The sequence below is a fragment of the Erpetoichthys calabaricus genome, chromosome 6, assembly GCF_900747795.2.
Source record: "Erpetoichthys calabaricus chromosome 6, fErpCal1.3, whole genome shotgun sequence".
Taxonomy (NCBI): Eukaryota; Metazoa; Chordata; class Cladistia; order Polypteriformes; family Polypteridae; genus Erpetoichthys; species Erpetoichthys calabaricus.
The window spans coordinates 108,250,073-108,277,862 of record NC_041399.2 but is presented as its reverse complement, the minus strand read 5'-3'; the positions used below and the strand labels follow the sequence as shown (position 1 = coordinate 108,277,862).

The following is a 27,790-nucleotide window of genomic DNA, read 5'->3' as shown; positions in this document are numbered from 1 at the left end:
GAAGAAAAAGAAGAAGGATGAAAAAGCTATTTATTTTTGATGGATGTCCTTATTGTACATAACACCTGCACTTTTTTTTTGTGTTTGTTATGTTCATGTATTGAACTGTGGGATATATATTTGCAAGACATTGCTGTAAATAGTTACTGGCACATCTGGAAAAATCCAGAATTCCGTTTTTTTTTTTTTTGGTACAATCATCAGTGTCTGTTGTCATTGTCTGTGTCTCTATTCTCCTATCCCCTGGTCGCTTGATTATGGCTCCAGGTGCCTGGAGTCTGAAACTGTGTGATAGTACCATTTCACGGGGCACCATATGTTGATGGTGCTATGTAGGGATTCTTTAAATATTATTTATTTATATATTCTTTGGAAGTATTGTTGTTTGTTTAAATTGATGTGCTTTGTTATTTCTTTTTAATTAAAACAAAAAATTATTCATAGGCGGCATGGTGGTGCAGTGGTAGTGCTGCTGCCTCGCAGTAAGGAGACCTGGGTTTGCTTCCCGGGTCCTCCCTGCATGGAGTTTGCATGTTCTCCCCGTGTCCGTGTGGGTTTCCTGCAGGTGCTCCGGTTTCCTCCCACACTCCAAAGACATGCAGGTTAGGTGCATTGGTGATCCTAAATTGTCCGTAGTGTGTGCTCGGTGTGTGAGTGTGTGTGTGTGCCCTGCGGTGGGCTGGCGCCCTGCCTGGGGTTTGTTCCTGCCTTGTGCCCTGTGTTGGCTGGGATTGGCTACAGCAGACCCCCATGATCCTGTGTTAGGATATAGCAGGTTGGAGAATGACTGACTGACTATACACAAAAGAAAAGTAATTAGACCTCAGTGGCTGATGGGGCATCACTCTGTGGTTTTCAATATAAGAATAAACTGATTGTGATGAAGTTTCTTGAGAAAATTAAAGAATGTGTTTTTGCTATTTACATAAACAGAGCTAAATCTGGCCCGGAGTTTGGAGTTGGAGCTCCATATTGGATAGAGGATTTTAATCTTGTTCTGGCTAAAACATTACCCAAAAACCTTTCAGTTTTTACAGCATAATTAATAGCTATCATTTTAAGTCCTAATTAGAATTTGGGGCTTCTTCAACATAAAATATTAATTGTGTCTTATTCGTTGACTGATGTTTCTGTCATTGATAATGCAGGTTCTTGAAGCAGACATTTTTTTGAAATTATTTAGTAAAAAATATCTCTTAGCCAAATGATTGTAATAATACAAATTGTGTAGATTCCAGCTCATATCGGAATGAAATGACAGATGTCACAGCGAAAACTGCAGTGGAAGAGAATGATGAAATGGTTAGTGCTTTAGGTTCATTTGAAATAGAAGATTTTACAAAGAAGGTAAAAAACCTATGGTTGGAAAAGAGAGAAATGGAAAGTGTAAGAAGACATCGTTGTAGGTTGATGATGGGTAAGATCACTGAAGGAAATTGTTATTTAATTTAGAAGGAAGGAAGAACATTTTTTATAATTTAGAAGGAAGAATTTTATTTCATGTTGATTTAAACCGCAACAAGGTAGGTACAATAAATATCTTTATAGAAGAGAAAAGAAAGAAAGTGAATTTTGGAAGTGGTATGTGAGTTCAGATGTGGAGATTAGTGAAGGGATGATTTTTCAGCATAGCTTGCACAACGAGGAAAATGAGCCATTAGGGTTTTGATTCAGATATAGATAATCATCTAGTTTGGGGGCTTTCAGAAGAAGTTATGCTAAATTTTAATGAATAATGCTGATATACAAAAAACTGAAAAAAAACCAATGCAGAATAAAATTGAAAGTACAGTATAGTCAGCTGTCTTATATATGTATATTTAAACAAATATTGATGAAAACTGAAAGAAATGTTAATAAATGAAAAATATTGATAGAGGTAAGATTAGTTTTGTGGCTCTTGGATTTCTTTTATACACACTGTCAGACCAAAGAGGGCGAATCAAGATATATAGATTGTATTGCTATGGGAACAAATGCCCTTTTGATTTTGGTGTGGTATAAGCAAGCCCCAGCAGTGTCCTCCTCTTTCTGTCTCCCTTCATACAAGGGATAACACCTTACTTGTGTGACCATCACTCAATCAAGGTATCGTTACACCCCTGTAAGTACACGAAAAGGTACAACTCTCAGACAGCCAAGCCTGAATCAGCATAAACCTTTTACATGTGCCTCTCTCACAGAACCTAGGATGAAGTTATGACCAACAAGAGCTGAAATATCACTTAATTTAAATATGGTCTGATTAAATGTTTAGTAGTAAGCAATACAGGTCTTAAATATTGTAGTAATGCTCTGCATTTTAACAACAAGAACAAATATATATTTAAGAACCCTTTCCAAAATTATATATCAAGCAAAAGCCAATGGAGAAAGCACTCAGAAGAACTAAGCGACATAGCCCTTTTATATCCTTTCTCCTTTTACTTTCAAATGCTGTGGGCTGGGTGATTTCAGGGCGCCGCCTCACCGAATGACTACCGGTCTGTGGCACTTAAGCTTCAAATTGTGAAGACCTCTGAGAGACTGGGCCTGGACTATATGAGTCCTCTTTTGGAAGACCAGCAGAAACCACTGCAGTTTGCCTATTGGACAAATAATTGGAGTGGAGGATTCAATTATCTGTCTGCGCCACAAGACTTATTCTCACATGGACAAAGTTGGCAGCACTGTGAGGACTGGGTTTTTTTAATTTCTCCAGTGCCTTCATTACCATCCAGCCATTTTTTTTAAGGGGAAAGCATTGGAGATATGCAGGTGGGTGAGCCTATTGTGTCCTGGAAAATGGAGTATCTGACAGGCCACAGTTCATGAGACTCATGGACTCTCTTTCTGATACAGATGTGAGCAACAGTGTGTAGCAGGGCTACATAGTTATAGTGTTGTCAAATGTTAGTACTGAGTGTGTCTTATTTCCGTCGTCCCGTTTTCTGTTTGTGTGTGTGTCAATGAATGCCATCCCCGTAAAGGGGGACAGATGATGGAAGGAGACCGCAGTCCCAAACCTGGAAAACACCTGTTAATTATCAATTAATTACATCCAGCACAGGAATATTTAAGTAATCAGGAGGAAACGGAGAGGAAGGAGAGGAGAAAGAAGGAGACCATTTTTTCACAACCACGGATCAACTTACCTGCTGTTTTTTCACATCGCGCTTTTACAATAGTTTGTTTTTCATTCCGCTGGACTGTCTTCCATCCCTCATCTGCAGAGACCCCGGGGTCGGATCATCATCCACCACACGCCGAGGAATTACGGTGAGGTTGCTGTAATTGCCGGGAAATTCAAACAACTCACTTATCTCTAGTTCAGTCATCCGTCTTCAGGACAGTTTTATAACCAGACTCTAATTCACGATCATTCATTCCGTATATCATTCATTGTTGTTATTCGTTATTTGTTACATGTTACAGGGGCAAGGGAGGGTTTGTTGTATTTATATATGGTGGTGTCACGTTGTTGCTGTGGTGGAGGGATATTTATATGTATATTTTTTTATTTTGCATATTTCTTGTTATTTCATTTAATACAATTAATCAGTTTAATTTTACATATCTGCTTTTCTGTTGTGCTTATATTTATACCATCGATTGTAGGAAAAAATTTAATTTGTTAGACGTACGGCTTGATATTTAGATTCAACCTCAGTAAATTATCCAGGCCACAGGTCTTGGAGGTGTAGCTGCCAGCTGGGTAAGGGGTCAGCAGTTACATAAGTGGTGCCCTCTCTGAGGAATCTTAAAAATACCATCGCTGTCTGTCCTTTAAAAAAAAAAAAAATTTTTTTTCCTTATTTACCATCATGTCTGTAGTGCGTGCCAAGCAGGACAACACCATTGCTTTGCTACGGTGTGAGGAAGGAGTAGCCGGGGCCCGGCACGTCACGGTCAGAGTGTGTTCAGCGGTGCAGGAGGTGGTGGATTCATTGCAGTTGCTGTATCTCGAAGATCACCATGGACCTGAGGAGGAATGCCTGGAGGATGTTTCGCCTCTGTGGGAAGATCTGGCACAACAACTCACCCGGCTGGATGAGAAAGTCCGCAAGGTTGCTGAAGGTGTGCTCGGGCGCGAAGATGCCTTGCGGGCTCGGATCAAGCAGCTCCCAGGAGGAAATAAAAGAATATATCAATGAGCAAGTTAAACTCCTGGGGCGGGAAATTGTGTTGTGCCTCCAGAGGCGAGATCAACACTGGCAAGAAACTCTTCAGGGGGAGGTCCGAAGGAGTCTCCAGAATTTATGTCAGTCACTCTGTCATTCTACGCCGTACGGGTCTCATGGGGGGGGGGGGTGAATACATCAATCGGCCCCCTGTTCCTGTGGTGCGCCTTTCCTTTCCCAAGTTGGGGGCTCAATATAACATCGATGATGTCCTCAACTTTGTGGAAGAAGGGGAGGCATATCTGGCTGTTAACCCTTTAACCCCAGAAGAGCTTATGGGGGTGATAGGGGCCTCCCTCTCGGGGCCGGTGCGGAGCTGGTGGCTGACGGCGAAGAAGAACATTCAAGACTGGGGATCCTTTCGCTGATTTTTCCTCATGGCTTTTCTTCTGGAAGACTACGAATCCGAACTGGAGGACAAGCTGCGATCCATGGTGCAACTGCCTTCACAATCCATCTGGGACTTCGCCTATGAATATCGGGCTTTGTGTTTGAAGTGGCGGCCGGCTATGTCTGAAGAAGAGATGGTCCACCACATCCTTACTGCCTGTAACCTACAGTTAGCTGGGGGTCTCAGGGGGGTTGTGGGGTCGATGGAAGACCTGGTGAAGGTGGGCTTGCAAGTGGAACGGGACTGGGGAAACTCAAAAACGTACTGGAACAAAGTACAAGCCAGTACACGAGAAACCCAGCCCCTAAAACCCCAGCGAGCCAAAGCTTGCCGGTCAGAAGCCGATCTCGCCATCATGCAAGCAAGTACATCCCTCCTGATCGTTCCAGTGAAGCTGCGGGGGTGGCAGGTTGGATGCGGTGGTGGATACAGGGAGCCATCACACCTTAATACGTTCAAATATATGGAAGAAGATTAGCCGACCGACGGACAACTTAACAACTGTCCTGTCTGTCCGATTTGTATTGGCAGATGGGAGTGAACACAGGGCCCTAGGCAAAGTCCCCTTGAGCTACAGTGTACTCTCTACCACCTGGGAAATGGATACATATGTCCTGGATGACCGGCACCTGTCCGTCCCGTTACACCTTGGGCTGGATTCTTTAACCACCATGAGGATGACCATCCATCTCAGTCCCAGGGGGTATGCGAATTCGTTCATAAATCCAAAGAAGATCGGGGCTCAGAATTCATTGGTTTCTACGCGGCAGTGAGGAGTGATGCAAGCACCTCGGCGGCAGCCCCTGTGGAGGAACAGCCCGAAATGGTGAGGCCGGTGCTGAAAAAGTGGGCTAAGGTGTGGACTGAAAAATTAGGAGTCGCTTGTGGGGTTACCCACGTGATCCACACTTCGGATGAAATTCCAGTAAGGCACCGAGCATATCGCGTTTCTCCACTAAAGAAGAGCATAATTAAAGAACAACTGAATCGAATGCTCGCCGAGGGAATAATCGAACCATCTTCCTCCTCCTGGGCGTCCCCTGTAGTCCTTGTGAAGAAGACGGATGACACCTATCGTTTCTGTGTGGACTACAGGGGGGTTAACGGAAAAACGAGCCTGGACACATATCCCATGCCCCTGGTTCATGAGATTCCGGAGTCACTGCATGGAGCTGCAGTTTTCAGCACACTGGACCTCCTCAATGGCTATTGGCAGGTGCCGATGGACGAGGGGAGTAAGAGGAAGACGGCAGTCATCACCCCCGAAGGCTTGTTCCAGTTTAAAGTCATGCCTTTTGGGCTTAAAAATGCTGGGGCCACCTTCCAGCGGCTCATGGAACAAGTCCTGAGGGGGCTGATAGGCAAGATCTGCTTTGTTTACATCAACGACGTCATTGTTTACTCCCCTTCTATTAAACAACATCTCCAGGACTTGGACACCATCTTCCAACGATTTCATCAAGCGCACCTCACGCTGAACACGAAGAAATGTACCTTCATTCAACCCCACATCCGCTTCCTCGGCACATTCTTTCATCTGAGGGGGTTGCTGTAGACCCCGAGAACACCTTAGCCATCTGAGACTACCCCACGCTCATGGATTTGAAATCTTTACAACGTTTCCTTGGGTTAATGGGGTGGTATCATAAGTTCATTCCCAGGATGGCTGATATAGCGGCTCCCTTGAACTATTTAAGAAAAAAGGATATCCCGTGGGAGTGGACAACAGAGTGCCAGGACGCTGTCGAGCAACTAAAGAACCATCTTCAAAAGCCACCTGTTCTGGTCCAGCCAGATCCGCAGCTCACTTTCCAGGTACAAACTGATGCCAGCAACCTAGGGCTTGGCGCCGTGGTCACTCAGAAAATACAACAGGCTGAACATGTCATCGCTTACGCCTCTCGAGCCTTGCACGGCACTGAGCTGAATTATTCGACGGCTGAAGAAGAGTGTTTGGCTGTTGTGTGGGCTGTGGAAAAATGGAGACACTATTTGGAGGGGGTTGAGTTTGAAGTGTACACAGACCATCACGCTCTGTCCTGGGTATTTAATCACCCGAAGACCTCCTCCCGTCTAACCAGGTGGGTACTCTGCCTCCAGAACTTTACTTTCAAGGTGACCTATCGGATGGGCTGTGGCAATATCGTGCCTGATTTTCTGTCCAGGGCGTCAGAGCCACCGGGGATGGTGTGTTTGGCAGAGGCAAAAAAGATGTTCCTCCCGCTGCCAAGAAGCCTTCAAGACCTGGCTCAAGCACAAGCCACCCGTACATTCTGCCAGAACATCAGGGAGGGACTGAAGCAGCAGCGTACTGACCGGGTACACTTCGTGAACCTCCAGGGGGTTCTGTACAGGACCATTCCATCCTCCCTTGGGGGTCTACAACACCAACTAGTGGTCCCGGAAGAACTCATCCCCGACTTTCTGAGTTTTTATCATGACAGTCCTTTAGGTGGTCACCTTGGAAGGACAAAAACTTTATTGAAGATCCTGGGGGTTGCGTGGTGGCCGTCTGTCCGGAAAGACGTTTGCCACCACGTGAAAAAGTGCATAACTTGCCAGCAGCTCAAAAACCCACCTGTTAAACCGACAGGATTTTTACAATCGACAATCACTGATGGACCAGGGGAGACTTTGGGAGTCGACCTGATGGGGCCCTTTACTGTTACCAGCTCGAGGAAAACCGTCCTGATGGTGGTGATCGATTATTTTTTGAAGTGGGTGGAGCTGTTTGCATTAATGGATGCTAAAACCAACAAAATATGCTCCACCCTGAAGAATGAAATCTTCACCCGCTGGGGGTGCCGAAGAACATCGTTTTCAGACCGGGGTCCGCAGTTCACGAGCTCTGTATTGGATGAACTTTATACAGCCTGGGGAGTGAAGAAAAACCTGACAACAGCTTAACATCCCCAGGCCAACATGACAGAGCGAGTAAACCGGACCCTGAAGAACATGATCGCCTCTTATGTGGGTGAATGCCATCAGGATTGGGATAAATGGCTCCCCGAGCTCCAATTTGCCCTGAACACCGCTGTGCATGAAGCCACAGGTGAGACGCCTGCTTTGGTTGCACTGGGCAGACAGCTGAAGGGCCCACTTGACCGACTCCTTCCCAGAGCCCCTAGTCCAGAAACCACCAGTTACAGTAATTTATTAAAACTTGAGGAATTGCGGCAGAGAATCCAACAGAGATTTGGTGAGTTCGACATCCAGACACGCCAAGTTGTACAATGCCTGGCGTAAGGAAGTGCACTTTCAGCCGGGTGATTTGGTCTGGATAGAGCTCACCATCTCTCGGATGCCAGCAAAAGGTTCTCCGCCAAGCTAGCGCCTAAATGGTTAGGTCCAGCCAAAATCATTTCTCCAACAGGTCCAGTTAATTTCCAGATCCAAAGGGGTATCGACACTAACTCCAAGCTTGACACTATTCATGTGGCCAATATCAAGCCGCACTTCAGCCCTCCCTTGTCCAAGGTTGTAAGGGAATGTAGAGGGGCAGTTTTATAACCGGACTCTAATTCACGATCATTCATTCTGTGTATCATTCATTGTTGTTATTCATTATTTGTTACATGTTACAGGGGCAAGGGAGGGTTTGTTGTATTTATACAGTAATCCCTCGCTATATCGCGCTTCGCTTTTCGCGGCTTCACTCTATTGCGGATTTTATATGTAAGCATATTTAAATATACATCACGGATTTTTTGCTGGTTCGCGGATTTCTGCGGACAATGGGTCTTTTAATTTCTGGTACATGCTTCCTCAGTTGGTTTGCCCAGTTGATTTCATACAAGGGACGCTATTGGCAGATGGCTGAGAAGCTACCCAACGTACTTTTCTCTCTCTCTCTCTTGCGCTGACATTCTCTGATCCTGACGTAGGGGGTGTGAGCAGCAGGGCTGTTCGCACACCTAGACGATACGGAAGCTCGTCTAAAAATGCTGAAAGATTATCTTCATGTTGCTCCCTTCTGTGCAGCTGCTTCGTGAAGCGACATGCTGCATGGTGCTTTGCATACTTAAAAGCTCGAAGGGCACGTATTGATTGTTGATTGTTTGTTTTTCTCTCTCTCTCTCTCTTTCTCTGCTCCTGATGGAGGGGGTGTGAGCTGCCGCCTTCAACAGCTTTGTGCCGCGTGGTGCTTCACATACTTAAAAGCCAAACAGCCCTATTGATTTGTTTGCTTTTCTCTCTCTTTCTGACATTCTGTGCTCCTGACGTGCACTCCTTTGAAGAGGAAGATATGTTTGCATTCTTTTAATTGTGAGACGGAACTGTCATCTCTGTCTTGTCATGGAGCACATTTTAAACTTTTGAAAAAGAGACAAATGTTTGTTTGCAGTGTTTGAATAACGTTCCTGTCTCTCTACAACCTCCTGTGTTTCTGTGCAAATCTGTGACCCAAGCATGACAATATAAAAATAACCATATAAACATATGGTTTCTACTTCGCGGATTTTCACCTTTCGCGGGGGGTTCTGGAACGCAACCCCCGCGATGGAGGAGGGATTACTGTATATGGTGGTGTCACATTGTTGCTGTGGTGGAGGGATATTTATATAAATATTTTTTTATTTTGCATATTTCTTATTTCATTTAATACAATTAATCAGTTTAATTGTACATATCTGCTTTTCTGTTGTGCTTATATTTATACCGTCGATTGTGGGGAAAAATTTCATTTGTTAGACGTATGGCTTGATATTTAGATTCAACCTAAGTAAATTATCCAGGCCACAGGTCTTGGAGGTGTAGCTGCCGTCTGAGTAAGGGGTCGGCCGTTACAAGTGGAGCACCACAAGGAACAGTCCTATCTAATTTTCTCTTTGTTCTGTACACCTCCAACTATAAATATAACAACTGGTCATGTCACTTACAGAAAGCCTCATCTTCTTCTTCTATCAGCTGCTCCCGTTAGGGGTTGCCACAGTGGATCATCTTCTTCCAGATGTTTCTGTCCTCTGCATCTTGTTCTGTTACACCCATCACTTGCATGTCCTCTCTTACCACATCCATAAACCTTTGCTTAGGCCTTCTTTTTTTCCTATTCCCTGGCAGCTCTATCCTTAGCATCCTTCTCCCAATATATTCAGCATCTCTCCTCTGCACATGTCAAACCAACACAATATCACCTCTCTGACTTTGTCTCCCAACCGTCCAACCTGAGCTGACCCTCTAATGTACTCATTTCTATTCCTATCCATCCTCATCATGCCCAGTGCAAATCTTAGCATCTTTAACTCTGCTACCTCCAGCTCAGTCTCCTGCTTTCTGGTCAGTGCCACCGTCTCCAACCCATATAACATAGCAGGTCTCACTACAATCCTGTAGACCTTCCCTTTCACTCTTCCTGATACCCGTCTGTCACAAATTACTCCTGACACTCTTGTCCACCCACTCCACCCTGCCTGCACTCTCTTTTTCACCGCTCTTCCACAATCCCCATTACTCTGTACTGTTGATCCCAAGTATTTAAACTCATCCACCTTCGCCAATTCTACTCCGTGCATCTTCACTATTCCACTGACCTCCCTCTCATTTACACACATGTATTCTGTCTTGTTCTTACTGACCTTCATTCCTCTCCTCCCTAGAGCATATCTCCACCTCTCCAGGGTCTCCTCAACCTGATCCCTACTATCGCTACAGATCACAATGTCATCAGCAAACATCATAGTCCACGGAGACTCCTGTCTAATCTCGTCTGTCAACTGGTCCATCACCATTGCAAATAAGTAAGGGCTCAGAGCCGATCCCTGATGTAACCCCATCTTCACTTAGAATGCATCCGTCACTTCTACTGCAGACCTCACCACTGTCACACTTCCCTCATGCATATCCTGTACAACTCTTATGTAGTTTTTTGCCACTCCCGTCTTCCTCATACAATACCACAGCTCCTCTTGATGCACCCTGTCATATGCTTTCTCCAGGTCCACAAAGACACAATGCAACTCCTTCTGGCCTTCTCTAAACTTCTCCATTAACATCATCAGAGCAAACATTGCATCTGTGGTGCTCTTTCTTGGCATGAAACCATACTGCTGCTCACTAATCATCACCTCACTTCTTAACCTAGCTTCCACTACTCTTTCCCATAACTTCATGCTATGGCTCATCAATTTTATTCCCCTGTAGTTACTGCAGTCCTGCACATCCCCCTTATTCTTAAATATCGGCACCAATACACTTCTTCTCCACTCCTCAGGCATTCTCTCACTTTCCAAGATTCCATTAAACAATCTGGTTAAAAACTCCACTGCCATCTCTCCTAAACACCTCCATGCTGCCATAGGTATGTCATCTGGACCAACGGCCTTTCCAATTTTCATCCTCTTCATTGCTGTCCTTACTTCCTCCTTGCTAATCCGTTGCACTTCCTGATTCCCTATCTCCACATCATCCAACCTCTTCTCTCTCATTTTCTTCATTTATCAACATCTCAAAGTACTCTTTCCATCTGCTCAACACACTCACCTTACTTGTGAGTATGTTTCCATCTTTATCCTTTATCACCCTAACCTGCTGCACATCTTTCCCAGCTTGGTCCCTCTGTCTAACCAATCGGTACAGGTCCTTTTCTCCCTCCTTAGTGTCCAACCTCTCATACAACTCATCATATGCCTTTTCTGTAGCCTTCGCCACTTCTCTTTTCACCTTGTGCCTTATCTCCTTGTACTCTTGTTTACTTTCTGCATCTCTCTGACTATCCCACTTCTTCTTTGCCATCCTCTTCCTCTGTATACTCTCCTGTATTTCTTCATTCCACCACCTGGTTTCCTTTTCCTCCTTCCTCTTTCCAGATATCACACCAAGCACCCTTCTTGCTGTCACCCTTACTACATCTGCTCTAGTTTCCCAGCTGTCAGGTAAGTCTTCACTGCCAGCCAGTGCTTGTTTCACCACCTCCCTAAACTTAACCTTGCAGTCGTCCTTTTTCAACTTCCACCATTTGATCCTTGGCTCTGCCCTCACTCTCTTCCTCTTCTTGATCTTCAACATCATCTTACAGACCACCATCCTATGCTGCTTAATTACACTTTCCCCTGCCACCACTTTGCAGTCTTCAATCTCCTTCAGATCAACTCTTCTGCATAGGATGTAATCTACCTCTGTGCATCTTCCTCCACTCTTGTACGTAACCCTATGTTCCTCCCTCTTCTTAAAATATGTATTCACCATAGCCATGTCCATCCTTTTGGCAAAATTCACTATCCTCTGACCTTCTTCATTCCTCTCCTTGACACCATACCTACCCATCACCTCCTCGTCTCCACTGTTCCCTTCACCAACATGCCCATTGAAATCCGCTCCTATCACCACTTTCTGTCCCATGGGTACACTGTTCATCACTTCATCCAACTCACTCCAAAAATCTGCTTTCTCATCTATTGCACATCCAAATTGTGGTGCATATGTACTAACAACATTCATCATCACACCTCCAATTTCCAGCTTCATAATCATTACTCTGACTGACACTCTTTTCACCTCCAAAACACTCTTGATATACTGTTCCTTCAGAATAACTCCTACCCCATTTCTCCTCCCATCCACACCATGATAGAACAATTTGAATCCACCTCCGATCCATCTGGCCTTACTCCCCTTCCATTTAGTCTCTTGCATGCACAATATATCAACCTTCCTTCTCTCCATCATATCTGCTAACTCTCTCCCCTTACCAGTCATACTGCCAACATTCAAAGTTCCTACCCTCTGTTCCACTCTCTTTACTTTCCTCCTCTCCTCCTGCTTCCGGACACGTCTCCCCCCTCTTCTTCTTCTCCTTCTTCTTCTTTGGCCAACAGTAGCCCAATTTCCACAAGAACCCTGTTGGTTAACAGTACTGGTGGCGGTCGTTGTTAACCCAGGGCTCGACTGATCCGTTATGGAAATTTGTATTGTTGTCCGCATATTGATTTGGCAAAATTTTACACCAGATGCCCTTCCTGATGTAACCCTCCCCATTTATCCAGGCTTGGGACCGGCACAAAGAAACACACTGGTTTGTGCATCCTCTGTGGCTGGGTTAGAAAGTCTCATATAATTCTATAATTCTGGGGTGTATTGATGGGGGTGGGGGGGTGAGACAAAGAATAGGAGTTATGTGGAGGACTTTGCTTCTTGGTGCTAAGAGATTTGTCTCCATCTTAACATTAGAAAAACAAAGGAACTGTGTATTGTCTTTCACCACACAAATGAACCTCTATGTCCAGTCACTATTTACGAAGTGGATGTAGATGTGGTGCGCTTCTACAGGTACTTGGGGGCCCACATCAATGACAGCTTGGACTGGTCTTGGTACACAGTTGAACTATATAAGAAAGGGCAGAGCAGGCCCTTTTTCCTTAGGAAACTGCTCTCCGTTAATTTGGGAAATGACATCCTTCACATCTTCTACAACATTGTGATGGCCAGTGTATTTTTCTGTGCTGTGGCATGCTAGGCTGGTAACATCATTACAAGAGAGACATGCTGAATAAACAAACATATTAAAAGCGCAGGCTCAGTTATAGGATGCACTTTAGACCACCTGAAGGAAGTAGCAAAGGGGAGAATTAAAACAAAATTGAGTGCCACTATGAAAATTGCTGCAGGCAATGAATTATTCATCTGGTATGTCAAGAAATGCTACTGGCGCTCCTTTATACCAACAGCAATACACCTGCACAGTGTCTTGCTCTGACTGGGGTTGTCATATCAGTTGTTTTCTTTCTTTTTAAGTTTTCTTTGTGTTTAGTCTTTCTGGTGTGTGGTCAGACCATAATGTGTGTGTGTATGAGGTGTGATCAAAAATATGGTGAATGTTTTAAAAAAGAAACATTTATTGCAGTAAAAGATTTACAACTACTAGTCACCCTCAAAATACTCTCCTCCACTTCGAATGCACTTATCCCAACCCTCCTGCCACTTTGTGAAGCAGTTCTGGAAGTTTTCTTTCGAGAGTGTCTTTAGTTGGGCTTTCATGGCTGCCTGAATGTCCTCAATTGATTGAAATTGTTTGCCTTTCATGGTCATTTTCAATTTTAGGGAATAGCCAAGAAGTCGCACAGTGCCAGATACGGTGTAGATACAGCGTAATGTTTTTATTCGACAGAAATTGTCGTACTAGAAGGGACGTGTGACAAGAAGCGTTGTCATGATGAAGAACGAAACCGTTTCAACATTTTCCTTGGTTATTAATGTTGAAGGACGTCCTGATCTTTTCTCATCTTCAACCAAGTCAGATCCATTACGGAATCAATCAAACCTCCTGTAAATAGTCTTAATTGTTGGTGGTGTGTAACGATAAACCAATTTTAACATCTGATGGGTTTCCTGAGCTTTTTGCAATTTGAAACAGAATTTCATGTTAGTGCGTTGCTCGATATCCATTATTAATGACAAACTTGAAAAACACATTTAAACTCAACAGTGGCTCACAAACAACTGACAGTATCAAACAAGTTGAAACTTGCCACAAACTAGGCTCTAGGATGGACATGTCAGAACCTGCATTGAATTATTTTGTGTTGCTCTTGGATGATGGTCTGCATCAACATTTACCGAACTTTTTGATCACACCTCGTATGTATATATATTGGGACGTATGTATATATTGTGAGGTATACATGTACACACGAGGTATACATACCTCATATGTATATATTGTCAGAGACAGCTGGGACCCTTATCCAGCCGGGACGCCCTCAGATCAGAATGTCTGGGGCAGATAGCGTGCATATGACATTGTCTCCTCCGGATCACTAGATGGCAGCACTGCCACAGATTCCCACAGGTCCTCATGGGAAGTGGAGTTCTTTAGCTTAGCCCCATTGGGTTTCATGGGTGCTGCCAGGGGGTGCTACAGGGACTGGTGAACCCTACTTTGTTGGCTCCAGCCTAACCTGGAAGTGCAAGTCTAAAGTGACAAATGAAGACTGCATGTAAGAAATGTTATGTAGGAAATGTCAAGAATATAAAGGTAAGCGAAGAGAAGCAGTAGCGGATGGTGTAGAATCCAAAGTGAATTTATTTGGATTTAAACAATCATTTTGCAGTACTGCATTTGAAAGCTAGAAATGTATTGGCTAATTATCAGGAATTTAAAGTATGTTTATTTTTGAGATCTGAATAGTTCCGAAGACGTCATTATTATGCATGAAACATGGTTGTGTTCTTATTTGTTTTTTCAAATCCCTGGATAAAAAGCGATGGGGTGAAAAAGGGAACTAGGAATTGAGGGCAGGTGTGCTTTATTTGTGAAAGAATGTCCAGTGTTTCGAATTTTACCACTTCTGTGAAGTATAAATGTGTTACAGTCCACATCTGAAACCAAGAATTGAAGAGTTAGAAAATCTAATATGTTGTACATAGATTTTATTGGGCACAGAAGTTTATATTTGAATGTTTTTCAAATAATGTAAAACAAGATAATACTCCAGTAGCCATAACTTTTAAATTGACAGAATCAGCAGTGGTAGTTATTTTTCTTTTTTAAATAATGTTAAATTATACATTCCTCTCCCTCTTGCATGTTTTACTTGCCAAGGATTTGGTCACACAACCACAGTTTATAGGAGTCAGAAATGCTGTAGAATGTGTGATGGAAAATATGATTTTTGCCAAAGGTTTATGCAATGCAAAGGGAGAAAAGGGAAAAAAAAAGTAACTGCTGTTAAAATCTAAGAAAAAGTTTTGTTGGAGAAAAGGAACATGAAATAATCATAATAATAATCAAAGGCTTAATCAGGCTTCAAAAGGCATAGATTAATAAAGGTAATTTTATAAACTTTACCTTTGAAGTAATAAACTCTACTGCTCAAGGAAAAAGGTAAAACTGAAAAAAATGAACATTTTTTTAATGTAATCAAAAATGATTTGAATATTCCAGTCATTTCATTACAGCGTATAAATGATATTTAATTATAGGTTCATTAAGGATGTTGAAAAAAAATTTGTGTATATAAAGTTCAATTTTATGCTACAATGGAATAGAAGCAGTCTGATAACAAATGGGCCTATATTCAAAACATTTTTAGAAGATGTAAATATTAAACCAAAAATCATTTTTCTTTACAAGAGACATGATTAAGACAAGGACTAAACTTTAAAATTCCTGGGATTTATGTATGATTTGAGTGAAGTATTATTAAGAACTGATTGAAGTTGATAAAGCACAAATATATATTATCTGGTGTAGTGGCTTTAATGCACACAATACAAATTGGTTTAGTGAGAAAATAGGTGAGAATGCATTAATAAGGGAGTACATGGTGGTCTAATTTAAATTAGCTTGTTTAAATGATGGGAAAGGTGTAAGACGTTGGGAGCATGCGCTGATTATAGTGCGTCGCTGCAACCACCACACTGCAAACCATCCAGATTGCGATCTGAGTGCAGCTGGTGACACCTCAGCACCACACTAAACAGTGTGAGTTTTTTTTACTGGAGTGCAGATTAACATCACACCCAGGATGGAGCAATTGCAGGTTAAGGGCCTTGCTCAGGGGCCCAATGTAGTAGAGTCACTTCTGCCATTTATGGGATTTGAACAGGTAACCTTATGATTGCCAGCACAGATCACTTGCCTCAGAGCCAGCACTCCGCCCAATGGCGTAAGAACAGGAGAAAAAGTAAACAAAATATAATTTCTACAGAATTAATGTTGGCATCTAATAATTTAGCTGGGAAATGCTTGTAGGAGATGGCTATCTAATATTCAGTAGGCAAAAATCATTTTCAAAATATGTTAAAAATACTAATCTAAGTGTATGAGATAAAACACATTTTATAAAGTGGTATTTTAAAAGAGCAAACATGAAAGAAATTAGAATTAACTGGATAAGCAAGTTATAGGAATAGATGATATCAATGAAACTTTGTGTTCCTAGGAGTCTATTCCAGAAAAGTAGGTGATCACAGGAAAAATAGCTGTACCTTAGAGGAATATTGAGTGTAGTGTGCCTATGAAAGATAGAAACAGGGCTTTTAGGAAAGCTTGGAAAACTAAATTTTTAGATGGAATATAACAAAAACAAAAACACCATTTTTAGACAAATAATTAAAAATGCTGAATTTACTCTACATAATATAGTACAGCATATGCATGAGCCATTTTCTGCAACAGTTTTGACTTTTGGATTTATTTGTTGAACGATATTCTGTACATATATATGAAGTAAATAAGAATTATGGGTTATTATTGGTAAAGTTAATGTTGCAATGTTTAATACTGTTATGCCTAGTTTTCCTGCAGAATATTAAATGGAAAGGACATCTCTGACTTGATCTATATAAAGTGTCTGATGTCTGTTCCTTCCTGGGCACATACATGTTGCCCACACAGAGAATGGAAGGGATGATTGTTGGAGTCATGTTGAGGTTGAACTGGGCTCTAATTTTGTCTATCCATTTACAGAGCACTTTCACTCCAGCTGTAGAATTGTTGGAAGTTAGATGGCAGCATCAGTATAAACTTGTCCTCTTTTTTTGTTCCAGACTAACATTACCATACAACTGATAAGATAGATATATATTTTTGATCAAAGAAATATAAAAAATATTTTCAATAAATTAAGTCTTAAGACAGGCAATGCTAATTGAACCATTTTGAAATCTTCAGTAGAATATTTGAGCTTATCCTTAACAGATAAAAGACCATAATATACGTTTCTAGATATTTTTTACCCAATGTCTGTGTACTTTTTCCCATTTAAACCTTTTCTTTTTATTTGCCAATTTCAGGTATGGCTTTTTTTTTTAAACTCTGCATCTAAGGCAAATATCCCAGAATCATTTTTTTCACCGTTGCAGACGACATTGGCCATGGATGTGTATTTTATGAAGAAGACAACTAAGGACCTGTAGGACATTTGTTTATCAAACTACACACTCTGATGTCCTTATCCTCTTTTGCAGTTGTAAAATTGGGTCTTCTCTCAAAACTGTAGTGGATGCATTTGTAGGAAATCTTTGGTTTCTTATATGTCACAAAAGATACCCTTCATTTTGCAATTCAACAATAGACTGACATATTTCTTGAGATAGTCATTTTTGAACCCAGAACGAAACTTTAGTAATAATAGTACCTTGCAATACAAGGTAAGATAGTTTACTTGCTTTACTGAACAGAATAACAGGCTTCGGTGGTGCTGACGCAATTGCACAAGTTTCACTCATAACCAATTAGAACTTAAACATGACTAATTAAGGATGAGATAAAGAGAGTTTATCATTAGAACAATGGAATAATGGCTACTGATAATGGGGCTTTGCATTCATATGTGAATAACTAATTGAAAATCAGTAATTTCAAGCAGTAATAGCCATTTGAAATGCAATGTCTTGGCTGTATTTTTGTATCATTTTAGTTGATAAAAGTAGCTCAAATACCACTTGTTACAACCGAGGTATGCAGAAGAGCCCCTCTGAACACACAACACATCAAACAGTGAAGCATATAAGCTACAGCAGGAGGGGACCACACCAGGTGCCACTCCTGTCATCTAAGAACAGGCCACTGAGGCTACAATTCACATGGGCTCACCAAAATTTAACAATAGATGATTGGAAAAATGTCTCATCTGATGAGTCTTGATTTCTGCTGTGACATTCGGATGGTAGCATTAGAATTTGGTGTCAACAACATGAAAGAATGGATCTATCCTGCTTTACATTAATGGTTCAGGCTGGAGGTGGATGGTGTAGGGGATATTTTTTGGCACATTTTGGGTCCCTTAGTACCAATTGAGCATCTTTTAAATACTACAGCCTAACCGAGTATTGCTGCTGTCCATGTCCAGTCCTTTATGACTGCAGTGTACCCATCTACTCATGGCTCCTTCCTGCAGGATAACATGCTATGTCACAAAGCTCAGATCATCCCAAACTGGTTTCTTGAACATGACAATGAGTTCACTATACTCAACTGGCCTCCACGGTGACCAGATCTTAATACAATAGAGCATCATGTATGTGCGGCTGACAAATCTGCAGCAACTGTGTGATGCTATTGTGTCAGTATGGACCAAAATCATTGAAGAATGTTTCCAACATCTTGTTGAATCTATGCCATGAAGAATTACAGCAGTTCTATAGGCAAAATGGGGTCCAACCTGGCACTAGCAAGGTGTACCTAATAAATTAGCTGGTGAGTGTATATATATTGTCATGTGGGTGTGTGTGCATAGAAGACAGTTTAAGGGCTTTGGTAATGGTAATTCTCTGCTAATCAACGGTTTGGTGCTTTGTGATAATGGCATTTTTTCCTCCTTCTGCAGAAAGGAAGATTGACAGCTTGCTTCCTCTGATGTCACTTCCGGAGTCCACCAACCTAGACCTACCTCTTCCTGCCAGTATACATCATAACCAGATGAGCCACCATCTGAATCAGTCGCCTGAGAGGACTTCAGTTTGAGGAAGACTTGAATTGTGTTTAACATGTGTTTTTAAAAATTTATTCTTTATTTCAGTTATATGGAATTTGCTGCAAGGTGCCCCAAAGCATTGCTGTTATCTTGTTGTTACAATATATTTATAGTTCTGAATCGCAATCTGATTATCTGAATGGTTACCTACTAGGTCACGCTTGGGGTTGGTCAGCCAGTTGGCAAACATCCATCATGTCCTCTCAGTTGCCAGAAGCAGATCATAGATAAAACATGTGTTGTGTACTCTTTGTATTATTTGGCAGGTACTATATCATACTGTATATATATATATATATATATATATATATATATATATGTGTGTGTCTGTGTGTGTGCATGTGTGTATGTGTGTTTTTGTATATTTACAGTATATGTGTACAAGCATGGGTCACAGTCCTAGTAACAAGTACAGTTATTTACAATTTACTTCAGGCATCAACACTTTTCACGATGTAAATGAGCAAATACATTTTTTGTACATGCCATGGTTCGTTGTGTGGTGGGCGTGGCAATACGCTGTATCAGTGCACGCTCCCAACCTCCTCCTTCTCCTCCATTTATCTATTGTGACAGGTAGGGGGTGCCACTTAGCCCCAGACTTGAGACACAGTGCGCGCACAAAACTAAGGGTTCAAAAAAAAGCAAATGTTATGATTCAGAAATACCTTTTTCTGGTCCTTTTATACAAAGTATTCACATACAGAATTTATATATTAATTCTCCTCTGCTCTCCTCCAGACAAGCCTTGACTTCCACCTCAAACTCCAACTCTCCTGGATGAGGTTGAGCAGCTTCTTTTATGTCAGAACCAGGAGTACTACTGGTGCCATAAGATTACATCCTGAAAGCACTATCAGGTCAGGTGAAGCCTCCTTAAAATGAGTCCACTCCCTACAGCTAACCTGAAAGAGCTGTCCATCAGGACTACAGTTCCAAAGGTGCCCTGTAGTTGTACAAATGGGAGGTCTACCTGAGGGATTCTGCCATCTGTGACACTAGAGGACCACATGGCCCCAAGAGACAGTCCTTCCCTGTCCTATTATTTCTTCATGGCTAGTACCTGGCTGGGATTCCTGTCCATCCATATCCTTACCAAATGGCCTCCCATCCAGGTAAGAAACCACCTTCCTTTCTGGTCAGCATACCAGTCTGTCCACCTTGCGCACCTACATTATTTTTTACTATCTGATATACAGCACCTTTAGTATCACAACGTTTTAAATATAATTTATTTAGCCTAATAATCACATGTATGTTTCACAATACATTTACCTACATATTAGAACTCCCTCTAAATGTTGATACATTTATATTACTAAATAAGAGTATCTTGGCTATCTTGTTAGATTTTAAACCCTGATCACTATTGCATCTTAGTCTTTTTAAGATTTCCATCTTTTTGGGGCATCCCTTCAGGCTACATTTATTTTTTCCACTTCACCTACCTACTTTTACTTAAAGCAATCTGTAACACTTGGTGAGAAACTTGACAAAAGATCTTAAGTATGTTTTCAATTGAAACTGAAATCACAATAGTGGAATGGAATGGAAATATCTGAGTTAAAACTACACCTTCATTTTTCAAAAATTGATGTAAGAATAGTACTTTATTAGTGGTGTTGGTGAGAAATGAATTATTGAAAATGGTCAACTATTCCTAATTTCTGGAAAAAAAACTATATGATATCAGTATCACCAAATTAATTTGGTATGGAACATGATGATCCGCTGTGGCAACCCCTAACGGGAACAGCCGAAAGAAGAAGAACAAGAAGAAGGATGAAATTCCAACAGGCTTAATTGAGATGGAGGGAGGGATCTGAATAGAAACGAATGAGGGAATTATAAATAAGTTTGGATTGCTGATAATATATATAATAAAAAAAGATTAAAAAATATGTAAGGCAATATCTTTCCTGTGTGTAAAAATATTTTGAAATTTCCCATTAAAAAACAATATCTGCGGTGGGTTGGCACCCTGCCCGGGATTGGTTCCTGCCTTGTGCCCTGTGTTGGCTGTGATCGGCTCCAGCAGACCCTCGTGACCCTGTGTTCGGATTCAGCGGGTTGGAAAATGGATGGATGGATGGATGGATTCATAGTTTTCATCCTCTTTCTCTGTACATTTAGCATTTGTTTGCTCAGAGATTGATGCGCTTGCTGCATCCTGAGCAACTCTTCTTTTCTCTACCCTAGTGGCCCACTTCTTCTCTTCTTTCGTCGGGAACTTATAAATTGATCTGTTTGTATGGAATGATTACAATGAAAATTAATAAAATAAAAATATTAAATAGGAAAATGGATGGATGGAAAACAATATATGAGAATAAGTATGCAGTTGTACACCGCTGATACTTGTCGGTGTAACTTGCGGCTGCATCTCAGACTACAATTACCGTCAGCCACCGGGGTAGCAGTTTTTAGCGTCAAGGGAAGACGGCAGGCTTTATAAGGTACTCGGCCATTTTGTGTGGGAAGTGAGTGTTACTGTAAACATAAATAGTATATATTTGTAAATATTGTTTTATTTATAACCTTGCCTTTTTCGTTGCTGCAGATCTAATAAGCAGGCAACGCCTAGCCGGGGAATATTTCGTCTCTATACCGTTCTCGTCCTAATATCGCATGTCCACTATTCAGAACCTCCAATCTTTCGGTAAGTCGTGTGCCTATGTATTCTGGGTTTATCACTAGTCCGCTAATGAAATGACTACTCCTCTTATTTGGCGTTTGAGTGCTTGAAGTAGTAAAATATCGTAACCTCGCCGAGGAGACAATGCTGCCCAATTGTGTCACGAGTATATTTTGTAATTAAAAGATAATTCGACAAGACTTGGAACTCGACGTCTCGCTGTGTAGCATCCATCAGTTCCTCACAATTTCTTCCAAGTTATTTCTTTGTTTGTAAAGTGGTGCATTTTTATGTGCGATTTTGTGGCACACCATTGATTTCCCCGCAGAGCTTTTCACTCGAGGCCTGTTGTCCTTTATGGTTATTGATTATAGGATCAAGGATTGTGGGACGTTAAGTATTTTGGGCTTGGAATACCTTCGATTGGATATACAGTACGTAGCGATGATGTTAGGCCTGACAGTCATCCGTGTAGCTATTTTCCGTTATGTTTGTATCAAGATTGGGTGCTGACGCAACAGAGGTTTTACATACTATTTAGAACTGCAGGCACGCAAAGCAGCTGACGGCATCACTTGCAGATTTGTGTGCTGTGGTGGTCATTTTTCATACTTATAGTTACTGAAGGGTCCACCCAGTATTTTGTACCTATGGGAACGTTTCAGTTGGCATATTGAAATTTGTCAACAGAGTAAACGAGACCTAAAATAAGAGTTTATACTCGTGCTGAAATGATAACCAGATTTTGTTTTTACTTTAGGATTACTGTGGGTTTCCTTTACCGTTATACTACACGAATGTTGTTGTTTTACTTAAAATGTTTTGCGGAAATCATTTTTTGTGCTGCAGATGTTAATAACTTCTCATTATTCCTGGTGTGATAAAACTAACAAAGAGAAAAACCGCTGAATTCGGACCTACCTCTTTTCTTTTCACCTCGTCATATCTCTTTTAAGTTTAAATCGTTTTATTGAGAAATTCTTCTACCATTTATAATTTTCTTTTCCCGAAACAATTTTGGTGTACTTCCTTAGAAAGTTAATGGATTCAGGATGCTCTTCTGCTGCAAAGCTAGTGACTTAATTATTTTATCAAGGCTGAATTAGTTAGTTAGAAAACCAAATGCAGTCATTGAGCAATGGAAAACCTTTTTCAAAAAATGTTTTATATATTTGCTTCATTTTGTAGTGCAGCAGAAATGCATTTTTTAGAGACATTGGACTTGCTCCCACACATTCTGATTTTGGTAACCACCTTGAAGACTAGCTGTGATTGAAGGTGATGGTTATTGTATATCCAGATGTTAAGCAATGCATTTGAAATTTAGTTCTTTCAAGAAAGTTTGTTACCTACACTGTAAAAATTTTCACAATAATTTCGAGCTGCCAGTCATTTAACCGTCAAATGGTTAAAAACAGACCACTTTACTGTTTGTTTCCGTAAAATTAATGTATTTAAACCATTATTTCTGAATATGGAACTTTTAAACAGCTGCCCGTGTAAATTTTTTTTTTTTAAGTTTTTAAACATTTTTTCGAAAGTGTTTAACAGTTAAGCTACATTGAACATTATAAAAAAATCTCAAGTTTGTAGTATTAGAAATTGAGTTTAGGTGTTTGTGGTTAAACTCTTTAAACTGTTAAATTGCATGACTCAATCAAATTCATCAGTATGTCAGTTATGGTAAGAAAATTAACATGTATTAAAAAAAAAAGAGAGAAAATTAGTTTCAACACCAGCTGTAGTAATAAAGTACACAATGAAAGCTGAACAATTTTAATTTTATTTTGAAGTTGAAACATTTTCTAACAAAAATATGCAATTTCTTCACATTTTGTATTAGATTGATTGCAAGTTTTGTTTTAATAAAACAAACTGCCTTCCCATTACATTTATGGAAATATGAAATATATCATTTTAAAAAAACAATATAACTGTGTCAAAGTATTGTAAAATATTATAAAATGAATACTACAAAACTACTGAACTATTACAATTTTACAATTTAACTTATCTGAAAAAAACTATTAAATACTCAGAGGCACATCATTTGCCCTTACTGTCTCTTTAAAAGTCAAAAACCTTGAACCCATAGTAAACTCTTTCAGGCTTGACTTCATTCATTCAAATAGTGTAATTTCAAGGCTCAAGTCATCAATACCTGCAAAGCAGATGAGAAAGGTAAATGAGCTACAATATACCTTAAAGGTTAACTCTCTTTGTAAAAGTTTATTATTAAATAAAACAGTCATGCAATATTACAACATGTAAATAGTGCATAAAGCCACAGATATATTCTCAAAAGATCTGGTTTAATCATAAATCATCTGATCAGGACATCAATTCACACAGCCATATGTGTCTTGTATGTGGTGAAATTTCATCAGTGTCATTTCCACTGGTTGTTGCTTTCTTCCTTTTACTTTTTTGCGTGGTTATCCCATTTAACATTTTCTGCTCTTGCATGAAGCTGTTTTAGTAAGGAGTCTTATCCACTACCAACAATATCTCCTTCAATCACATCCTTTAATGACCTAGGGTATTTATTAACCATCTTTGCTGCTATGTGTATTAGGCATCTTGCACACTGACATAACCACTTATCACAATTCTAATCAGTTCTCTTTGCCTTTTTGGGGGCAGTCTCTCACCTCTTTCCAAATAGCCTATTAAATCAGATGGCAGTTTTGTCCATGGTATGCAAAAATCATCTATCCAGCTGTTACTAGTGGTACCAGAGTCTACTTCACTTCCACTAATGTTTGAACAACACGAACTAGACAGAGACATTTCAGTGACAGGGGGTGAATAACCACAGGGATTGGGATTAAAATATTCACCTTAAAAAAAAAAAAAAAAAAAAAAATGCCATTAAAGGCATTTACAAATATTAAAAAAGATTAACTTTTTTTTCTAACTTTGGTAAAATATATTAGATATTGGCTCAGGTTAATGCAATATATTGATGAAGAATTGTCCAAACAAAGATGCCCAAGAACAGAATCTACCACAAACATTGAACAATACTCACTTGTGACTAAATTGCTAGAAATTAATTTCTGTGCTTGAACTGGTTTCAGAACGCCAAGCAGTTCTTCCTCCTTTATGTACTTGACATCTTCTGCGTGGTATACTCCCAAATCCTGAATCTTCTCTACAGTAACTTTCAAATCTTAATTGTTCAAATTTGGGAAAACTGATCTGATGAAAGCATGCAATTTCTGTCCTGTTCCATATTTGTAACTTTAAAGAAAGGAACGTTTTCTAATCTGTAAATAAGTCTATTTACAAACAGTATAAACAATATATTTTACATCCCCCGTGTGATTTAAAATAAAAATTAAACTGATAATGTCATGTGCTTCAGGCAAATGATGGAAGTTCCATGACTTCTGTAAGCTGGCAAAGGATAAAAGTCACCAAGACATTCAAAAGGTACAGACTGTATACACTCAGCGTCCTGGTATATCTGAAACAAACCAATATGTGGTATAAAAATGCAGAATAATATTTTCTAACAAGAAAATGCAGGTTTTTACTATCGTTGATTACCATTATCTCAGTTTCACTAAATTCCAAATCTGAATCTTTATTTAGAATCGTGAAAAATCCTTTTTTGTATAATGTACTTTTAAATAGCACCTCCTTTAACAGAACTGTATCTGTCTCATCAAAACCAAGGCCCCCCCAATGCTCTAAGCATAGTTTCATTGTACAAACTGGCACAAAAAAGGAATACTGTTCCTTATTTCTAAGTCAGGAGAAAAAGTCCCAAATGTTCTTGAAATTCTGAAAACGTCTGGCACACCTCTTAAAATAGGAATGTTTATTTTCAAATCTCATTGTCCATTAATGTATACAGTCATGGCCGAAATTATCGGCACCCCTGGAATTTTCCCAGAAAATGCACCATTTCTCCCATAAAATTGTTGCAATTACAAATGTTTTGGTATACACGTTTATTTCCTTTATGTGCATTGGAACAACACAAAAAAACAGAGAAAAAAAGCCAAATCTGACATCATGTCACACAGAACTCCAAAAATGGGCTGGACAAAATTATTGGCACCTTTTCAAAATTGTGGGTAAATTGTTTTATTTCAAGCATATGATTTCTCAAAGCTGCAGTACAAGCTGCCAAACAGAATCACTGTAGTTTAATATTCTGTCACCTACTAAGTCTCAGCAAATTCCAGTTTTGTACTGCCTGTCCACCAAGTTTATCATTTTTCTCTCCAAACTCACAAGGCTTGGAACTGGCATCTGACCCAGCATACTTAAACTGCACAATGCGTATATTTAACTGAGAAATAGAAAACCATTTTTTAACATGTACAAAGTACTTCAGGCACAGAGCCAAATCACTGGAAACTACACCTTCGAATAGATCATGACCTAAGCATGGAGGTAGACCAGGTTGTGAAACATGAAAAAAATGTAGCACATTAAACAATGACTTAAACTTAATTCCTTCAACTTCTGAAATCTCAGAAGCACTCATCATGTTAACTGCTACATTGTGCTGCTCCACTGAACGCAAAGGACCCGTAGCACAATCATCTCTTACAAAGACATTTCTTTTTACAAGGCAGCACCTACAAAAATACTCACTGCTACTGAAATTTTCAGTAAATCCTCCAATGCTGTGAGATTCCAAATTATCACCAACAATGCAAAACAGACTGCCCTTTAACAAGCAGTCAGAAACTTCCACACCGTACTCCTCCAAATTCTTAATGTCATCTACTAATTTTGAGAACACCTTTTCCTGGCCAAATCGGTTTAAATCTTTCTCATGGCACAGCATCACCAGCTGCATGTTGTCAGTATTACAACAATGATGAGGTTGAAAATTTCCAAGAGTCAAATAAACAGACCAAAACTTTGTACTTTTTCTTAGCTGAGCCAAGAGGATTGACAACCTCAAATGCATATTGAAAAAGAATTCGCTGTATTGCAGAGGCAGATTGGCTGAATAGAACATTTGACCTATACACAGAGCCATCATATATGTCAGAAAGAATAATGGACCTTGGTTCCAAAACACTTCTCCATGTACATTTTTTTAGTACATCTTTATTGCTTAAAAGCCATAATAATGTTAACTTTAGAGGTACATACTATAAATATCTTTGATTTCGTTTTTCATCAGTGCCAAGATAGACAGTCTCAGCTTTTATATACAGTAATCCCTCCTCCATCGCGGGGGTTGCGTTCCAGAGCCACCCGCGAAATAAGAAAATCCGCGAAGTAGAAACCATATGTTTATATGGTTATTTTTATATTGTCATGCTTGGGTCACAGATTTGCTCAGAAACACAGGAGGTTGTAGAGAGACAGGAACGTTATTCAAACACTGCAAACAAACATTTGTCTCTTTTTCAAAAGTTTAAACTGTGCTCCATAACAAGACAGAGATGACAGTTCTGTCTCACAATTAAAAGAATGCAAACATATCTTCCTCTTCAAAGGAGTGTACGTCAGGAGCAGAGACTGTCATAAAGACAGAGAAAGCAAACAAATCAATAGGCCTGTTAAGCTTTTAAGTATGCGAAGCACCACGGTGCAACGCTGTTGAAAGCAGGGAGAGAGAGAGAGAGAGAGAGACAAGAAAAACAAACATGCAAAAATCAATACGTGCCCTTCGAGCTTTTAAGTATGCGAAGCACCGTGCAGCATGTCGCTTCACTAAGCAGCTGCACAGAAGGTAGCAGTGAAGATAATCTTTCAGCATTTTTAGACGAGCGTCCGTATCGTCTAGGTGTGCGAACAGCCCCCCTGCTCACACCCCCTACGTCAGGATCAGAGAAAGCGCAAGAGAGAGAAAGAGAAAAGTAAGTTGGGTAGCTTCTCAGCCATCTGCCAGTAGCGTCCCTTGTATGAAATCAACTGGGCAAACCAACTGAGGAAGCATGTACCAGAAATTAAAAGACCCATTGTCCTCAGAAATCCGCTAACCAGCAAAAAATCCGCGATATATATTTAAACTAGCAAAATACCCGCGCTTCGCAGCGGAGAAGTAGTGTGTTAAAGAGGTTATGTAAACATATATATACATAAACATATATACTTATATACATATCTACATATACACATATCTACATATATACATATATATATATATATATATATATATATATATATATATACACATATAGACATCCTCATATACATACGTATATACACATAT

General features: G+C 40.3%; 1 protein-coding gene across 3 annotated transcripts in view; it reads left to right on the top strand.

Annotated features, from left to right (window-relative positions):
- The first annotated feature begins 21,330 nt into the window (after positions 1 to 21,330).
- The window catches only part of eif1b (eukaryotic translation initiation factor 1B), a 45,727-nt gene continuing 39,267 nt past the window's right edge, over positions 21,331 to 27,790 (top strand). Inside the window, exons 1-2 of one of the 3 annotated variants that reach the window (XM_028803841.2) lie at positions 21,331 to 21,421; positions 21,526 to 21,624. In XM_028803841.2, coding sequence (XP_028659674.1) covers positions 21,594 to 21,624 — 31 coding nt within the window. In that variant the 5' untranslated portion in view covers positions 21,331 to 21,421; positions 21,526 to 21,593. The other 2 variants (XM_028803843.2, XM_028803840.2) reach the window with 2 other exon arrangements.